The 18,794-nt window shown below is 33.9% G+C and overlaps 1 protein-coding gene across 2 annotated transcripts in view; it reads right to left on the reverse strand.

Moving 5' to 3' along the window:
* LOC129227691 (lipid droplet-regulating VLDL assembly factor AUP1 homolog) overlaps window positions 1-18,794 on the reverse strand; it is a 46,544-nt gene that overhangs the window by 17,120 nt on the left and 10,630 nt on the right. For both annotated transcript variants that reach the window (XM_054862285.1, XM_054862284.1), the window contains exons 2-6: window positions 11,023-11,160; window positions 7,757-7,907; window positions 5,513-5,624; window positions 1,981-2,090; window positions 323-367 (exon numbers count right to left, since the gene is read on the reverse strand). In XM_054862285.1, the coding sequence (XP_054718260.1) occupies window positions 323-367; window positions 1,981-2,090; window positions 5,513-5,624; window positions 7,757-7,907; window positions 11,023-11,045 (441 nt within the window). In that variant the 5' untranslated portion in view covers window positions 11,046-11,160. The remainder of the gene's footprint in view (window positions 1-322; window positions 368-1,980; window positions 2,091-5,512; window positions 5,625-7,756; window positions 7,908-11,022; window positions 11,161-18,794) is intronic.

The raw sequence follows: 18,794 nt of genomic DNA on the forward strand, positions 1-18,794 counted from the left end.
CGTCAGCAGTGAGTGCTCCTTCACATATGATTGGCTATCTGGTTGCTCTATTAGAACATGCATGGTCATAGCCACTGGTTAACTGGTTACTCCTATTTGTACATACTCAGACTCACTTTCAAAATAAACCTGCTGTTTGGAAATATTTCAAGAAATACTTTTACTAAAAATAAATAAAAGAGAAAAAGAAAGGGGGGAAAAGTATTTTTTCTTTTAATTAAATATTATGTGTAAGGAAAAAAATCCTTTAAAAACCAACAATCTGCTGTTATTTTTATTTTATTAACTTATACAAATAACAAATATTCAACATAATACTCACTGGGGCTACTTGAAATAATTGTGGTCTACTTATTCTTAGTGCAATCTGGAAAAATAATTTGTAAGTACACTTAAATAGCATTTTACAGATAAAGATGTTTTTTAATGTTTTTTTCCCCTCAATAAAATTTAGAAATAGCACATAAACTCGCAATTGAAAATTCTTTTTAATACAAAAAAATATATACAAAAATGCAAGAAAATAGAACTAATTGAGTTTTGTATTTGAAACACACAAAAGTCACTTTTATCAGACATATTTTCTGTTACTAACCAAGCATAAAAAATACATATTTTTTCACAATGAAATAAAATAACTTTAAGCATTGTACTGCTGTGGGGAGGTAACAGGCCGTATCTGCAGACATGAGTTTTAGAGATGTTTGAAGAAACATGTTTTTGATTTAATACTAACAGTAAGGAAATGTTGGAATTAGAGGTTTTTTTCACGCTTTTTCTTTTTAGCAAAAACCAAATAAGCAAACTTCTTTACTAACAATAAAGCTGAAAGTCTCTCTGTCCAGATCTCTGTGACCCGCGTAGCACCTAGACCGATTCTCACGAAATTTGGCACAGAATTAGTTTGTAGCATGGGGGTGTACACCTCAAAGCGATTTTTCGAAAATTTGATGTGGTTTTTTTCTATTCTAATTTTAAGAACAAAATTATCATAAGATGGACGAGTAAATTACGAAATTATCATAACGTGGAACCGTAACATGGGCACAAGCCAATTGGCGAGATACAAAACTATCATAACGTGGAAAAAAAACATGGGTACAAGCCAACTGGCGAGAAAATTCACCATACATTATTTTTAAATATACAGGTGAACCAAGAGACCTTTCAATTTTTATTTTACGGGCACAATCTTGAGGGTACCACTAGTGTACAATAAAGCCAGCATACAATAGATGACAAAAAGGCAAAAATATGAAAAATTTGCTGTTACTGCCCTTTACCTGCCCATGTCAGAGTAAAGGTCCTTAAAGTATAACTGAAATAATTAACAAAACAGACCACCCATGACATGAATAAAAGTTAAGCGTTTTGTCTTAAGCAAGAAAAAAGGAACACATTTCCCCTAAATATTAGAAAGAACAAAAATTTGTTCCTTTATTAAAAAGTCCTTGGATACTCTTAATGCATCAAACAAGGTGTCAATAACTTTCAGACAGGATTCTATGAATACGTATGCTGTTCTTGTATCTTACATAGAAAGTAATTCTATCACTGGCTCAAGTTCTTCCTTCTCTTCATCATCAGAAACCTTTTTGCTATTTTTCCTTATGAACAACAAAATATCTTCATTACTAGGGTACTCTGTGACTTAAAATTCGTCATCAACTGAAACAAAATTCATAAAATCTGTATTTGATGGAAAGTTTATTTCCTTTTGTATAAAGCAACACTCATTTTGTAAATTTATGTCAGAGATTTATCAGATTCCTTTCATCCCAGAATCTTTTTGATACAATGGCGACAGTTTCTTTCTTTTTGTTCGTATTATTTGAGGGGGAAAAATGATTTTTCCTGATTGAGCTACATTAGCAAGGGAAGTTCGACATACCAAAGCTTCACTGTACTTATACGAATAACATATACAAAGTACTTTATAAAATACTGCAATTATACTTAAGCAATTATTTCAATACTTACTGGTTGCACTGCTTGATCAAGTAAAAACGGCCATGTATTGAATTTTAATAAGCCCTTTTTACCATTTGTAGTAGCACCCTCAGGAAAGATCAAGACTGGAACTTCAGATTCTAAAATAGTATATACAGCAAAACTAACTTGAAATTCTAAAATTAACATTTATCAATGTAAGCATTTAAGCAGGAAGACATTAATAAGTTTCAGTTTTGGTCTCCTTATCTTAAGAAAGACATTAACGTATTGGAAAGGGTTCAAAGGCAGGCTACAAGGCTAATAAGTGGACTTTCTCACTTAGACTATGATTCCAGACTTAGAAGGCTGAAAATGTACAGTCTTGAGCAAAGAAGAGACCGAGGGTACATGATTCAGTTGTTTAAATTTATTAAAATGAAAGATGTTACGGGGCTGAAGTTTAGCACTGAAAACAGGACAAGGGATCATTGTTTTAAGCTATTTAAATCTCAGGCTAACATGGATGTTAGGAAAAATTATTATTTTAGCAGGGTAGTGGAACCTTGGAACAGTTTACTGGAAGAGGTGGTAATGAGCAAGGGAGTAGATAGTTTTAAGAGGGCCATTGATCTTCACTGGGGATTGTAAGTTGACTAGGACCAGTCTAGCTGGGCCCAGAGCCTGTTGCTGGTCGTCACTTTTGTATTTGTATTTATATTTGTAATAATTGCTAAAATATTGTAGATGGTAAGTCAAGGACGGATCCAAAACATTTTCAAGGGAGGGGCGATTGAATTTACATGCCCTTTACTATGTATCCTGGTTTGAAAATGTTCATAAAAAATGTTTCGGACTTCAGTTCAAAAACATTTCTGGGGAGGTCCCCAAACCTTTCTTCCCCGAGGTTTTGCAGTATGAAAGATTGTCTGAAATTGCATTTTTCGTACTTCAATGTCAAAAATTTTGCCAATAGAGAGCCCTTCAAGGCCCATCGCCCCTCCCTTGTATCCGTCCTTGTGATAAGTTAAATTTTGATGTGATAATGCATTTCTTCAACTTACACAAATACACTCTTAAATTACTTTTTGAAAATAATCATCATGACACAATCATCGCATCCCAGTACATTGATATAGTATATCATTGGATCCTCATCATCATCTATCAATGCTTCGAACAATATTGATGTTCGGAACTTTGATACAGCTATTAAAAGTAATAGTTTTTTTGTAATTTTAAAAAAATTTCAGAATTTTTTTTTAAATGAAGAGAAAGAAAACTAAGGGTAAATTAGCTTTTGGCTACAAAACATACTAAATTCAGAACTTGAAAAAAAAAAAAAAAAAAAAAAAAATTCATTCTCAAAAGATTAGAGAAAAAATGACAGTTAAATAATAATTTGAAAAAATAAACCATAAGTGTTCAACAACATAAAACTTTAATAAGTATTGGATCGTATGATTACCCTCATTCAAATTGTTATTGTATGTCTGCCACAAATTAATATTATGAAGAATATTTAGATTCACAAATGATACACAATATCTACCAAAATAGGATTTTAAAAATATTGTATGGTACAATTGGGTACATGTACATTTTTTTACAAAGAAGAACAAAGGCAAATGCAAAATGTATATGTTCCAAAATTGAGTATTTACCAAAACCAAAACCAAGGAGAAAGTTTTAGAGGTGAAATCCCTCTCACCAAACAAACAAACAAAGAGAGAGAGAGAGAGAAAGAGAGAGAAAGATAATTTAGATTAACTCTAGATTTAAAAGCAAGTATAGTATCGTACTTTAAAAATATTTCCAGCTCTTCATTATTTTTCCATGACTTTTCTCCTTATCCCCTCCAACTAAAATAACATCTGGAGATAAAGAGATAATCCATGGAAGTAAAATATTTTTTTACTCTTTTTTCTTTATGAAATCCTGGGCTTTGGCTTGATATTTTTCAGATATCTCTACACAGTGTGATCCAAAAATAATCAAATTTTTAGGTGATAGAATAAAATAAGCACGGTAAATGTTTTAAAGCTAACATTTATTCAAAATAAGATTCATTTAATTCAATACAATGTTTAAACAGTCAATCAATTTATCCATAGACTTTTTAACTTTGGTTCTGGGAATGTTCATTAGCACTTGCAGGGCCGGATTTGGAAGTGTGGAGGCCCCGGGGCAACGAAGGAGTGGAGGCCCCTAATCAGGGTTCGAAAAGATCTTCATATTTTCGAAAATATCAGATACTTTGATATATATCTGAATATTTTGATACATATGTTTATATCCGAAATTTTCGACCCGTGAAAGTTAGGATATTTTGTAAAAATTTTATTGTGGGGGCCCCTTTGCTGTGGAGGCCCCGGGGTAGTAGCCCCGTCTGCCCTCCCTTAAATCCAGCCCTGAGCACTTGTGTCACATCTGACTGAGTGGCAAGAACATCAGTGTAAAAAAATCTCCATTCATTGCAGTTTTCAGTTACAGGAATAGAAAATAGATTTGCGTATTCGATCACCCTTTATATTTGCCCGATCTACCACTATGTGACTATTTTCCGTTCCCGAAACTGAGAACTGCAATGAAAGGAGCTTTTTACGCTGATGTTCCAGCCATTCAAGCAGTCGTGACACAGGAGCTAAAGAACATTTCCAAAACTAAATTTAAAAAGCCTATGCATTAATTGGTTGACCATTCAAAACATTGTATTGAGTTAAATAGATCCTATTTTGAATAAATATTAACTTTAAAATACCACGCTTTTTTCATTTCATTCCTAAAAAGTTCGATTATTTTTAGATCACACTGTGTGTAATCTCTTGCAATCTTTCTGCAAGGTGATGAATCCAATGTTAGCAAAAGTGCTGAGGTTTGCTGTGAGTAAAACTTCTGGATGGCATTTTTCAGATTATAAAATATTTTTTGGCTGAAAGAGTTTATCAATTCATAAAAGAAGTCATACCAAAAGAAAAGAATTGAGAGAACACAATAAGACCCCCCCCCCCCCTCAAGCAAAACAATATCTTTATTTTTTATACATTTTAAAAATATTTTTAAAAACTAAACAATTTTTCGAATTGTTTGTGAAAGTAATTATAAATAAGCCAATATCACTTGTTAAATCCTGAAAAAATAAGTCTTTAAGTTAACTGTATGAAATTAACACAGTTCAGTTCACATTCACACACAAATTTTCAATAACAAAATCTGCCAATCTAAGAAGTTACTTATTTTGCTCCACTGAAAGTTTGTACGCAAATATTGCAAATCCCTATTCATCTTCTAGAGTAAAATCATTTGTATCTTGAATGTGATAAATAGAACCAGAAACATTCTTTACGAACATGAAACACAACAATGTCATTTTCCGAAAGATATCAAAACAAAATGTGTTTTGCTCACTTTTGCAGCAGATGCTCAAACTGGATATCACCACAAAGACAATATAATGTTTTTTAAATCTATTGGAACTTTCAGTAAAATATTAAAAAAAAAAAAAAAAAAAAAAAAAAAAAAAAAAAAAAACCTAAATAAATATAAATAAATACATACATTAGTTGAATGAATGAAAACTTACTTTTTAAAAAATCTCTTACATTTTGCACCAGAACTTGCCTGCCTTGAGAAGCACCGAAGTCGGTATAACCTAAAAGCCATGTCAAATATTCTGGAAGATCCCAAACACTAGGCTAAAAAAATTACACTAAACTTTGATTTTGATGAATAAACTACTGCACAACGAAACATGCAATAACTATTTACATATGCAAAAGTAATCTTAATTTTTTAAAATATGATAAAAATAAAATTTTAAATTACATTAAATACAATAAAGCTTTTAAATTCATTAATTTTGTTGGAAATAAGATGTATCGGATAGTTGAATAAATTCTAACTATTTCCCATCAGATGGCGTTACAAGAACTGATTATGAGTTAATGATAGTGATGCATCTATATACAAGAACTAAAAGCAAGCTTGAAAATTCAGGGTATGCTATCTCCCAGAAGAGCAAACATCATTTATCATAGATGAAAAACGTCAAATTTTGTGCCAAAAAGAAGAGTATTTGCAAGAAATTATACTGCAGTTTTTCATTCCAAAAAAAAAAAAAAAAAAACTGCAGTTGATGCCAAGGACGGATACGAGGAAGAAACAATGGGGGAAGTCCCCCCCCCCTTGTGGGACCCTGCAAAGGCAATTTTTCTGCATTAAAGTCCTGAAACTGAAACGTAGGCCATCATCAATAACGTTAAGGAAAGGAATAGGGCTAGAATCTCCCCCAGAATTTTTTCGGAATTAAAGTTCTCAAAAGGCAGTTTCAGAAGCTAGGAGGAGTTTGGAGGCCTTAGTGAACAACTACTTTAATGGCAGAAATGAAAAGGGTTTTTACATCATATTGTAACTGTTGATGAAAAATAACACTATGGATAACTCTAAGCACAGAAAATCGTGGGGTAAACCGGACCATACATCAACATCCTCATCAAAAACAAATATCCATGATTGCAAGCTTCTGACCTGCATTTAATGGGATGAGCTGGATATAGCTCTTTATGAGCTGCTCAAACAAAATGAAATCAGCAGGGGAGAACACTAAACGACACTTGTTGCAATTAAGCCAAGCATTAGAGGAAAAACGGCTGCCATACAAGCAGAGACATGAAAAGGTAAGTTTGCAGCACGACAACACTCGACCACATGTTGCAATATCAGTAGAAACCTAATTAGAAACACAAAATATGGGAAGTCCAACCCCACCTGCCATATTCACCGGATATTGCCCCTGTCGACTACCATTTGTTCATGTCAATGATACATGGCCTCGGTGAGCAGTATTTCCATTCTTATGAACCATGCAAAAAGTTGGATTGATTCTTGGATAAGATGTGTCGTTTTTTGGACGTGGGATTCAAATGCTGCCAAGATGGGGAAAAGTAGTGGCTAGTGATGGATGTTTTCAATACAGTAACATATTTTTCAGTGGTTTGTAAAATGAAGCATGATTTTTCACAAAAGAAAAAAAAATAGCAAGAACTAATTCAATATTCCAATATCATGTGCTTTTTGTCCAGCAGAACTTGTTAGTTCAAGTTTTAAGATAAGCTGATTTCGGGAGTAGCTAAAAAAAAAAAGCTTTTGGTGGATATTTTAAAACAAACACAAAGCAGAAGGCATGCCCAAATACCCCACAAATACAGCACAGCTTAACACATAAATTTTATAGTGCAACACACTATAAAACAAAGGTCCGCAAGTAATTTAAGTAGGGGTCCAGATACTTCTGAAAAATTTTATCAAAGTCCAGAAAAAATCCTTCAACACTACACTAATCATCAAAACCTTAAATCAGTCACGCAGTTGTACTTCCAAAATACTAGAGAGGTGTCTAAAAATATTGTTGCATACATTTAAATAATTTATTTGCCTAATTTACACTTTTTTGGCATTACAGATTTTGACCTTCCATGGTCCAGACCTGGACCTCAGTCTGCCAGTTCCCGACTGATGCTATAAATTAACTGCAAATCCAGAGAGCCATGACTACCATTTAAATTGACCAAAGATAGCTCAAAACTGCATTTTGGGGACTTCAATTTCAAGACGTTATCAGGTGAGAGGCCCAGAGATTGGGGGGAGGGGGGGGGGGCGGACATTACTGACATATTAATGTTTGAATATTATACTTATGAACCTCCTTCTGCTTTCTGCAGCCCTATTCTAATAATTATCTTTTCTAAAATCAGGAGTTAGATCTGCCCTTCCTAAAAAAATACTAATAAAGTATCAATTAAGGAGTTCAACGGAAATCTCAACTTACCACAATAGTATGCATGATAATATTTATTGCTAAATGATCAAAATTAGTCACATGATTGGATATCACAATTTTTGTATTCTTAACATGATTCATTGAAGATTCTGTGAAGACAATGAATCCCAAAATGGAGCACATAATCCTTAACAGAAAACTGAAACAAAATAGTAAGGTTTGTATTTAGACTTAAAAACTAAGATAAATAACTTTTAAATATCAATCACAAAATTCAAATCAAGCTAAGAAAAATTAGAACCTGATTCCTTAATAAGCTATCAAAAAAAAAAAAAAAAAAAACTATTAAATTCCAAATTCTTAATGTACCATATCACATAAATCTTTTCAGAGTTATGATTTAAATTTTTTCTAATCATGCTGTCCATTTTATGGCGTCCTTTGATTTCTGTAATTCAAATCAGGGTACACCAATTATTTGGGAGAATGATCAAAATGTGAAGCTTGAGGTTCAGTACTGCAACAAAAAGATACAGGGCTTTATAGAACTTACTCCATTTAGGGAACGGCGTACTACATCGAAAATGGGAATCTGACGATGGTAAAACATCTAGGTTGCAGTTACTACTTCCTCGAAGGAATTCAGATGTTCTGAAGGAAATACATAGTAGTGCAACTGGAGGACATTTTGGTGTCTTGAAAACCCTGAATAAAGTTCGAGAGCGCTTCTTCTGGAGCAAGGTCATTCTTGTGACGCCTGTGCTACCTGTCAAGGACCGAAGAAAAGAAGCCGAGGGAAGCTACATCTGTACAAAGTTGGAGCTCCTTCTGAACGAATCGGGATCGACATCCTGGGTCCTCTTCCAAGAACTGCTGATGGCAACAAATACATCCTTTTACATTGACTATTTCACCAAATGGCCCGAAGCATACCCCATTCCAGATCAGGAAGCTACCACCGTAGCAGGGACTCTAGTCTAACATTGGATCTCAAGATATGGAATACCTTTGCTGATTCATTCTGATCAAGGGAGGAATTTCATCTCTGCTGTGCTTAAGGGTCTGTGTCAAATTCTCAGAATTGAGAAAACTAGGACAACACCACTACACCCACAATCAGACGGTATGGTGGAGAGATTTAACCAGACAATCCTGAATAATATCTCGCTTATGGTCTCCAGTAATCAGCAGGATTGAAACAAGAAGCTACTTTTGTTCCTGCTGGCCTACAGCAGTGCTGTCCACGAGACTACTGGATATGTCCCGTCTAAAATGCTCTTCAGACGCGAGTTTTGGCTGCCTTGTGATCTCGTCTTGGGTTGACCTCCAGATGCACCTTCTTGGCCTGGATCTCCAGGTCCAGTTGGAAGACATTCATAACTTCGCACGGGAGTGGATCAACATCGCGGCAGAGAAGATGAAGACCCGATATGACACAAGGTCCACTGGACATGAATTCAATGAGGGTGACAGGGCTTGGTTATGGAATCCCATCTGACGGAAAGGTCTTTCGCTCAAATTGCAGTTGCATTGAGATGGACCTTATAAAGTCCTTCATCGACTGAATAACGTTGTAGTGACGTTCCAAAAATCACCTAATGCAAAACCTAGAGTTGTGCACTATGATTGGCTTGCCGCATACTATGGCCATAGTTAATAAGCAATTATGTAAAACTCTCATGGTAAATTATTTGTAAATTATGTAGATAATTTTGCTTTAAATGTTTAGTAATATTTCTTTTTATTATTGTGTTATATATGTGTGTGTGTTTTATTATTGTGTCTGATTGGTTATTATTTAATTGTGAATTTGTTAATTTGTGATATAAGTTTGGCTTCCTTTCTGGGGATTGTACTGCCTGGGACGTGCCGTCCTTAGGAAGGCGGCAGTGTTACAAGTTTTGTAAATAGTAATTGTTTTTATGATTTATTTGGTAGTTGTTAACGATATTTCTTGTACATAGTTGTAAATAAATCTCCTATTTTTTCTCAAGAACTGTCTCGTCATTTGAAGAGAGTTTGAAGTTGAACCGAACTAGTATTTAACTTATTAGAAATTTTATTTTTTTTAAAAATCAGCAGCAAAATTCCTGCTTTTTCTGAGAATGACCCATATATACAGGAAAATCACCGGTTATGGTATGAGCAATGTAAATTGCTTCTTTATTAAAAAGATTTCTTGTAAAACTTGACATGTAAAAATATATATACATGAGAGAGAAATGATTAATATTTATTGAAAAAAAAAAGTTAATCATGACAGGATATGTTTCTAAAATTTACACTTTGTTAAAATGGTTCTTTATTTGGTAATATTTTCAAATTTGAGACTTTGGACATTGATAACAAATAAACATACCATAACATCATATGCTACAAATATAAATGAAGCAGTGCAGATTAGAGCAAAGGAATGTAAGTGGACATTTTCAAGTTTTGAGTAAAACGCCTTTAAAGCTGAGGGGTTAGGCTGACTTTCATTGTAATGTTTTCCTAAAATATGCTGAATTGCAACGCCCACTAGGGTTACTAGTACTACCACTTTCCCCCAAGACAGAAGAGAGGTTTAACTACCATTTGTAATAGTTATCTTCACATTATTAATTTTGGCACACCATCCCTTTTCTTCTCACTGCTTCAATTGATATGTTAAGTTTATGGGTGCAAGCAAGGGCGCATATAGGGGGGCAAGGGGGGCTTGAGCCCCCCTTAGAAATTAGAACTTCCTTGCTTTTAGTACTTTTTTCTTTGCAAAAATGTAAAAATATTTCTTCTTCAGCCATTAATGAATAAGTTATTAAAAATGCTAAATTTTAATGACTCGAATCTGTCCTGAAATGTGCTTCCATGGGGAAAATATCCTGCTAAACCATGGTTAAAATAACTGAGCCCCCCCCCCTTACAATTTTGCTTATGGGCACCCATGGGTGCAAGTTGGCCCTTATATCAGGGCATCCTAATCTGGGAGGATTGCATTCATATGGGGGGGGGGGGGGCAATATGTAAAAAATGGTTTGGACGAGAGAAATTTGATAAATGCTGATGTAGATGATTATCATCCAAGCAAGTAAGAGAAAAAAAGTATTTAACAAAATATATGGCAACAGAATAATAGAATTAAAAACATCAACCTTTGCATTTCATGAATGAGTCTTTGAAAATACTGTAATAGTTTATTAAAATAATTTTAGTGCAAGTTATTAGCCACATTTGCCCAAATTTTCACAGCATACGAGTAGGTTAATAATATAAAAACTGTTTTTTTTATATTCGAGTGAAACTACTTATAAATTTTTTAAATGAATTGAACTTACCAGCGTAAAGAAGGAAATTTCATGAAAATAATGCTCAGGAGAAAAGCTTGAATCCCAATAAAAAAGCGAAAAGTTGCAATGAATAATCCAAGAGGAAAATAAAACAAAAGAGGCACACAAGCAACAAAAGAAGACAATCTAAAAGTGAACAATGCATTCAATCCATTAATGGTCATTACACACAAAAAAAAATATATGAAAACTATGAACTAAATAAGAAGAGACAAAATGCACTGAATATGAAAAAAAAAAAACAGAGGGGTGAGATTGCTAAAAACACTTACAACTTGCACTGAAATAAAGGTTGATTTATTGATAGTTAACTAACTATGGTAGTCCTTGAAAATTACTGAATTGGATGTTACACCTTGAGGTCAAGAAGTGAGTCATAATTTATAAAACTGCAAATACATATATTGTAAATAAGCACAGGAATTCTTTGCTTAGCCCAGCTTCACTTGGAGCTAACTTTGCTATAGTTTGTGCTATGAATTTCAACAAATACTGATCAATTTTTTACTACAGACAGACAAATTTTACAATAAAATAGTAATGTCAGAATAGTTTCCCTGTTGAGAAAAGTTTGAAAAATTTGGTATATATTATTGAATAAAACTTTCAAAGATGGATGATAATAATTGAAAAAAGCATTAAGAATATGATTAAAATTTGGACATTACAAGCATTGTATATTGGTGGTGATTTGTAGCCAGGTCCGTGTCCAGAATTTCCCAAAGGGAGGGGTTTCAAAGATCTTTTAAAAATCATTTCTTGCAGTGGCATGAAAACACCCCTTGTACGAAATAATTCATTTCTGTTTTATGGTTATAATCAAGCAATGGAGTACTTTAGGGGTCAACGCCACAGAGTCATTGATTTTACTATTCCTAGGAAGAGATAACAAGCATAGTACATAAATATATGTAGGGAAGTTTAGGTTTCTCCAACTAGGTAAATTCCGGCTACGCTAGTGGATATAATGTTGTTTTAAAGTTTCTTCAGAATCAAACTTTTTATCTGTTAACTACATCGCATACTGCAGAAAGTATTAAAAATTTCGCACAAATATTTTTTCCTTACATGCTGTAATATACCAAACATTATTCCGTATTTAATGTTTTGTATTGTCAGGCTATTCAGTGGTTCTTGTGCCACTGGATTTCTAACATACAATTTTAGTCAGCGAAGAGTTGGTACTCGTAAAAAGGGTCGTTTCCGAAATTTTAAAAGTATTTTTTTCTGAAAGAACATGCTTAAAAACATAGGATCTAACCATTTTTTAAATAATTCATTTAAGTTTAATATTTTTAAAAAATTACTTAAATAGTTGTGCTTTCATTGTTTACATTTCTTACCGATGACATCACAAATTTTACTGATTTTGTGGCACTTAGGCAGAGTTTGAAAGCAGTTTTTTCTTCTGGATTGGACAATAGCGATGTGAATCTTCAGTGGGCAGAGTTTAAGGAAAAGCTAGCGAAAACGGTTGGGGATCATGTTTCTTTTAGGAGAAAGGGTGTCGACACTAAAATTTGGCCAATGTGGTTTTCCAGGGAAACTAAGGATGCTTTAAATTACAAGCAAGCTGCTTTTCATAGGTTTAGAGAAACTGGTCACAGTGCAGATAGGCTCCAATATTGTAAGGCAAGGCGTAAATTTAAGTATTTGGTACGGATTCAGAAAAGAGAGTTGGAGCAAAGACTGGCAGATAACATAAACAGGAATCCCAAGAAGTTTTTTGCATACGCTAATTCGGGGAAAGTTCGAAACAGTCATATTGGGCCACTGGTTGATGAGCACGGAATTTTAATTCAGGACGATTGTGATATTGCTAATGTTCTTAATAACTTTTTTTCGAGTGTTTTTAACGATAACTGTATCTCAACAGTTGACACCAACAAGACACAAGCTATAGTACAGCTTGAGGACTTTGTATTTTCCAGGGATGACGTTTTACTTCATTTGAAAAAACTTAAAGAGACTAAGGCTCTGGGACCTGATAATATTTATCCAAAAATTTTAGTTGAATGTGCGGAAGAATTAGCAGATGTAATCGTAAATATTTTCAATGCTTCTTATAACTCGGGGACAGTGCCAGAGGACTGGAAGCTGGCTAACATTACACCGCTCTTCAAGAAAGGGTCTAAAGGGAGTGCGGGAAATTATAGACCTGCGAGTCTAACTTCGGTGGTTTGCAAAATTTTTGAAACATTGATAAAAATTAAGATAGTAATTTTTCCAGAGACTGATAATCTATTAACTAGTTTTCAGGAAAGGTAAATCGTGCGCAACTAATTTATTACATTTCTATGACAAAATTACCAAGGCTTTGGACAATAAGAAGCCTGTAGATGTTGTTTACATTGATTTTCAAAAAGCTTTCGATAAGGTACCGCATGTTGCTCTACTTAGCAAATTAGCTGATATAGGAATAGGAGGGAAAACTTTCATTTGGGTAAAAAACTGGCTGACCGGAAGGAAACAAATTGTAGTTGTAAGGGGAAATCATTCTAATTGGAGTGAGGTTTTAAGCGGGGTTCCTCAAGGATCCGTGTTAGGGCCTGTTTTGTTCATTGTTTTTATGAACGACATTCACAAAATGTTTCTGGGAACATGAATTGTTTTGCTGGTGATGTCAAAGTTATGGGGATTGTAGAAAATGAAGAACAAGCAAAACAGCTGCAAGAGGATCTAGATCATATTACGGAATGGGCTGATAAATGGGGTATGGCTGTTAATGTTGGGAAATGTCAAGTGCTACATTTAGGGCATGGAAATAAGTGTACAAGTTATTATTTGCAAGGTTCAGTCATTAGTCAGGCAGACAAAGTTACTGATCTGGGGGTCTTAATAAGTCAGGATTTAAAGTTTAGCCAACAATGCAGCATTGCTAGTAACAAGGCCAATAAGATGCTTGGGTTTATCAATAGATCTATTTCAAACAAATCTAAAGAAGTTCTTCTGCCCTTATACAGAAGTTTGGTAAGACCTCATTTGGAGTATGCTGTTCAGTTTTGGTCTCCTTATCTTAAGAAAGACATTAATGTATTGGAAAGTGTTCAAAGACGAGCTACAAGGCTAATAAATGGACTTTCTCACTTAGACTATGATTCCAGGCTTAGAAGGCTAAAAATGTACAGTCTTGAGCAAAGAAGAGACCGAGGGGACATGATTCAGTTGTTTAAATTTATTAAAATGAAAGATGTTACGGAGCTGAAGTTTAGCACTGAAAACAGGACAAGGGGGTCACTGTTTTAAGCTATTTAAATCTCAGGCTAATATGGACCTTAGGAAAAATTATTATTTTAGCAGGGTAGTGGAACCTTGGAACAGTTTACCAGAAGAGGTGGTAATAAGCAAGGGAGTAGATAGTTTTAAGAGGGCCATTGATCTTCACTGGGGATTGTAAATTGACTAGAAGCAGTCCAGCTGGGCCCAGAGCCTGTTGCTGGTCGTCACTTTTGTATTTGTATTTGTATAAATGATGAATTGCCATTCTGTGTTGCCATTCACAGAGCAAAATATTTAATTTGCATTTTTAACTCACGTGCATTGGCAACAATGTGGTTGATAGCAAGCGTACATCGCAATTTTAATTCGCTTCTTGATTATCATAACATGGAAATGTGGTACAAAATGAGCCAAAGAGCATCATTTGTGACGTCATCAAGATCATGGCTTGTTTGCAAAATCGGACATTTTTAAAAAATAAATCAAAAAATAACTGCTGGGAAAATGAAAGAATTTTCTGGATCCATGTTTTTTTTTTTTTTTTGTGCTTATTCTATCAATTTCAGTGACTAAAAGTAGTACTTTTTACTGAAGGAAGCAACCCCATTGCAGAAAAAATCAAAGAAAATGACTTAAAAAAGAGCACTGACATAAACATTCACTATTACTAAGTTAAATATCATTTGCTTCAAATTGCTTTTTATCATTTTCTTTCCCTGTTTGTAGCAAAAAAAAAAAAAAAAAAAAATGTTTGTGGTATCAACTGATGTGACCAATATGAAGACAGGCGATTATAACTTATTTTATGTTGATCACTGACAACTAGAAACTTTTCCTCAATGGCTGGATGGTGTGCAATTTATTGAGCTTTTCTGTATTTCAGTCCTGAGGTCAATAGATATTAAGGCAGCCCATAATGGTCTTTTTGATATTATTGAAAGGAACAAAAGCATTGACGTGGGCATTTTTAGCTTTAGCAGCGGTCTCACTGTCTGCAATGGCGATGTGAAATGGGATCCAGTAAAAGAGTATATGAAAATTATTTTCTTTTAGACTATTGTATAAAAAATAAAGTTGGATTACTAAGTAATGGCTATTGTTGTTGAAGTGAGTGATAGTGTCAAAGGCCTAGCTAGTATTTGCCGCCGACTTCGGTTCTTCAATTTGTCACCCTTTTGTTGTGAAATAGCTAATACATTCAACTGTCAAAGGTGTTTAAATTGAAACTAGAAATTTAATTCGAGAAAAAAAGAGACATAATTAATTTCTATATACTTGCAAAAGAAAGAAAAACAGGGGGGGGGGGAGAAGGGCGACACTTGGAGAAAATTGCTAAATTTAAGTCAAAAATGACAACTTTAGTAAAGTTATCAGAAAGGGTGTGCTGAGCTTACTCCCAATTTTCTTCTAGTGTTTCCTTGTTGACATTAGGCGATCGGTGGGCACTGAAAGGAAATAAAAGTTTTAAATCTCTTGGGGGTTTTTACCTCCCTCCCTCTAATCCCAACAAAATCCCAACCAAATTTCAAAAGTTTGGGTGATTGATGAACACTGAAGAAAAGAAATAAAAATTTTAAATATTTGGTGGAATGGGCGAAGGTTCAGGTTCTTTCTTTGGAAATTTTTCGGCATTGAAGTCTAAAAAACGGAATTCTAGGCTATCTTTGGTGATGCTAAGGGGTTCCCTAACACCTAACGGCACCAAAAATATTATGAAGCCAAACAGAACTCTTCTGTAAAATTTCCGTAATTGACGTCTGTCTTTGGGCTTTGTTTGGTAATGTTAAGAGGAAGAGGGGAGAAAGGGAGGGATTCACCCTAAAATCTTTCTTCAAGCTGAAGTTAATTTTAAGCTATCAGTCAGAAGGAAGAGTTAGCGAGCTTTCTCACTCACGCAAAACTTTGGACTATCATCAAGGGTGCGATTATGCAAAATTTCAGGGACAGGGAGGGGAGGGGGGGGGGGGGTGCCTCAGATATTTTCCCAATGGTTTAGCTGGATATTTTCCCCATAGAAATTGATTTCAGTACAGATTCGAGTTATTAAAATTTAACATTTTTAATAATGTATTCATTAATGGCTGGAGAAGAATTTTTACAAATCTTTTTACATTTTTGCAAAGAAAAAAGTACTAAAATTACTGCTTCTAATTTCAAGGGGGGGGGGGGGGCGCTTGAGTCCCCACTTGCCCCCCCCCCCTTCCCTATATGGGCGCCCTTGGCTACCATTGGGGACGTTACGAAAAGAGGTGAGAAGTTCAGCTCCCCTCGGAAATTTCAGTTTTCAAAATGGAATTTTAAGTTTTGGAGACATTAGGTGAGAGGGGGAGGGAGATTAAAATAGCTCTCTTGAAAAAAATCTGACATTGAAGTCCTAAAAACTTATTTTAGGCTATCTTTGATCATGTTAGGATAACAAGGGTATTCAGGGTTCAAATACTGTTTTCACAAATTGATATTGAAGTATGTATTAAAAGCATAACTTTAGACTATATGTTGAGACTTTAGAAGAAAGGGTGGGAGTTTTCTCCAGGAAAGCTTTCAGAATTAAAGGCCTAAATATGAATTTTTCGGCTGTGTTTGCTACTTTAGAGGAAAAGGCAAGGTTAGGGACCCTGGCCTGAAAATTTTCAACATTGAGGTCTAAAAACATATTTCTAAACTATCTTTAATGATATCAGGAAAAGGGATGAGATATTAAAGCGCTCTTCCAACTAAAAATTTTTAAAAGCTATCTTTTGAAATGTTAAACTACAGAGTGGGGGTGGGAGAGGCTCCCAACCGGAATTATTTGAAATAGTGATGTAAAATACCTGGGTATTTATTTTTAGGGGTAAATACCCAAAATGGGTATTTACCCGGGTATTTATTTCAAAAATTTATATTCAACTAAAATACTTTTCTGTCTGTATTTCACTATGTATATATATAACCAACCATATACAAAACAAATTTTTGCCCAAAAATTGTTTTTTGATCACCTATTCAAAGAATTATTGTGTGAAACAACTTAGCAATATAATATGATATTCACATTAAATGTGTTGGATATGCCTAATCAATGTCCATCTTTCTTTTTTGTTTTTCACTTTTCAAAGCAAAATTTAAAGTTTTACCAGTACAAATACAAAGTGAGTGACCAACTAACGCCTCCTAAATACTAAATGCCTATCGCGTTCTTCCTTTTAACATAGAGCAAAATGATCCCATAAGTATATTTTCAGTCTTCTGGCTACTGCCAACTATCGAAGGTCGAAAGCATTAGAAATTTAAAGCTGAGAAAACTGTTGGTTAACGTCTAAATTAAAATTTTAAAATTAACCAATTAACGATTTGATTTGAATTGAATTGTTTGGATCCATCGTTATAGCAACACCATCCATGTATTGCCGTCAGGTAGTAGCGTTGTTTGTGTACTGGCGGAGGATCACTTTTAAAGCAAATGTGATATGCGTTTAGTATTCAGGAGGCTTTGGACAAACTGATTACAACTCAAAGCCAAAACTAACTAGTAACATGATATTATAAAAAATCAATAAAAAGTTATGCTAGTGCCATCTATGTGACAAAATTAAACTTAAATCCTTTTGCTTTACCCCATAAAAAATTAAATTATCCTGCCATCCTATTTAAGTTTTAGAATAGTTCATTCTAAGTTCTGACAGTTTTTTTTTTTTTTTGATAAGATTTCATTATGCCTTTAATTAAAGAAATTATAATATATAAATTTTTATATTTTTAATCTTTCATTTTACAGTTTATGTTTTAAAAAGAAAATCATCACCTTTTGATACCACCTAAAGTTTTTTTTGTCAAAATGCGCACGCAATTACTAGGGGATTTACCCTGCCTTAGGATAAATACCCAAAAAATATATTTACCTTCCCACCTGACATCACTAATTGCGTGTATTAAAAATAGTTCAAATAAATTTTCATCATGAAGTACTGGGAAGCAAATGCAAATGAGCAAGGCAACAGAAAACAATATTTTTTTTTCGCTTATTAATATGAAAACTGTTTCTACATTTGCTACGTTACCACTTAAACGGCAATAAAATAAATAAATAAATAACATCCTAGTCTTAATAACTTCTCAGTAAATTCTTCCAAGCATCCCCCATGCTTCCTTTTTTTTTTCATTTTGGATATGACTAACCTAGATTGTGATTTTGAAATCCTGAAGTTCATCATTGAATTGCTTATTCTTGTCCAATTATGACATTGAAAAGTAAGATTCTTTGGTTCACGATATGTTTCTTTCATAATTTCATCAAGTCTTCCAATAAAAAATATTATAAACTGTGTAATACATATGTATGTATCAGTTTTACCAATTATTTCATACTTAGATTTTAAAAAAAATTCAGACTTTTTGCATTTTTTTGTAAAAAAACCAGTTTTTGGGTATTTACCCAGGGCTTGGGTAAATACCCAAAAAATATTTACCCACCCACTGGGCATTTACCCGATCCACATCACTATTTGAAACTGAACATGGTAAAACGCATTTATTAGGCTATGTTTGGACAAGTTGAAGGT

This window comes from Uloborus diversus, chromosome 8 (assembly GCF_026930045.1).
Source record: "Uloborus diversus isolate 005 chromosome 8, Udiv.v.3.1, whole genome shotgun sequence".
Lineage (NCBI taxonomy): Eukaryota > Metazoa > Arthropoda > Arachnida > Araneae > Uloboridae > Uloborus > Uloborus diversus.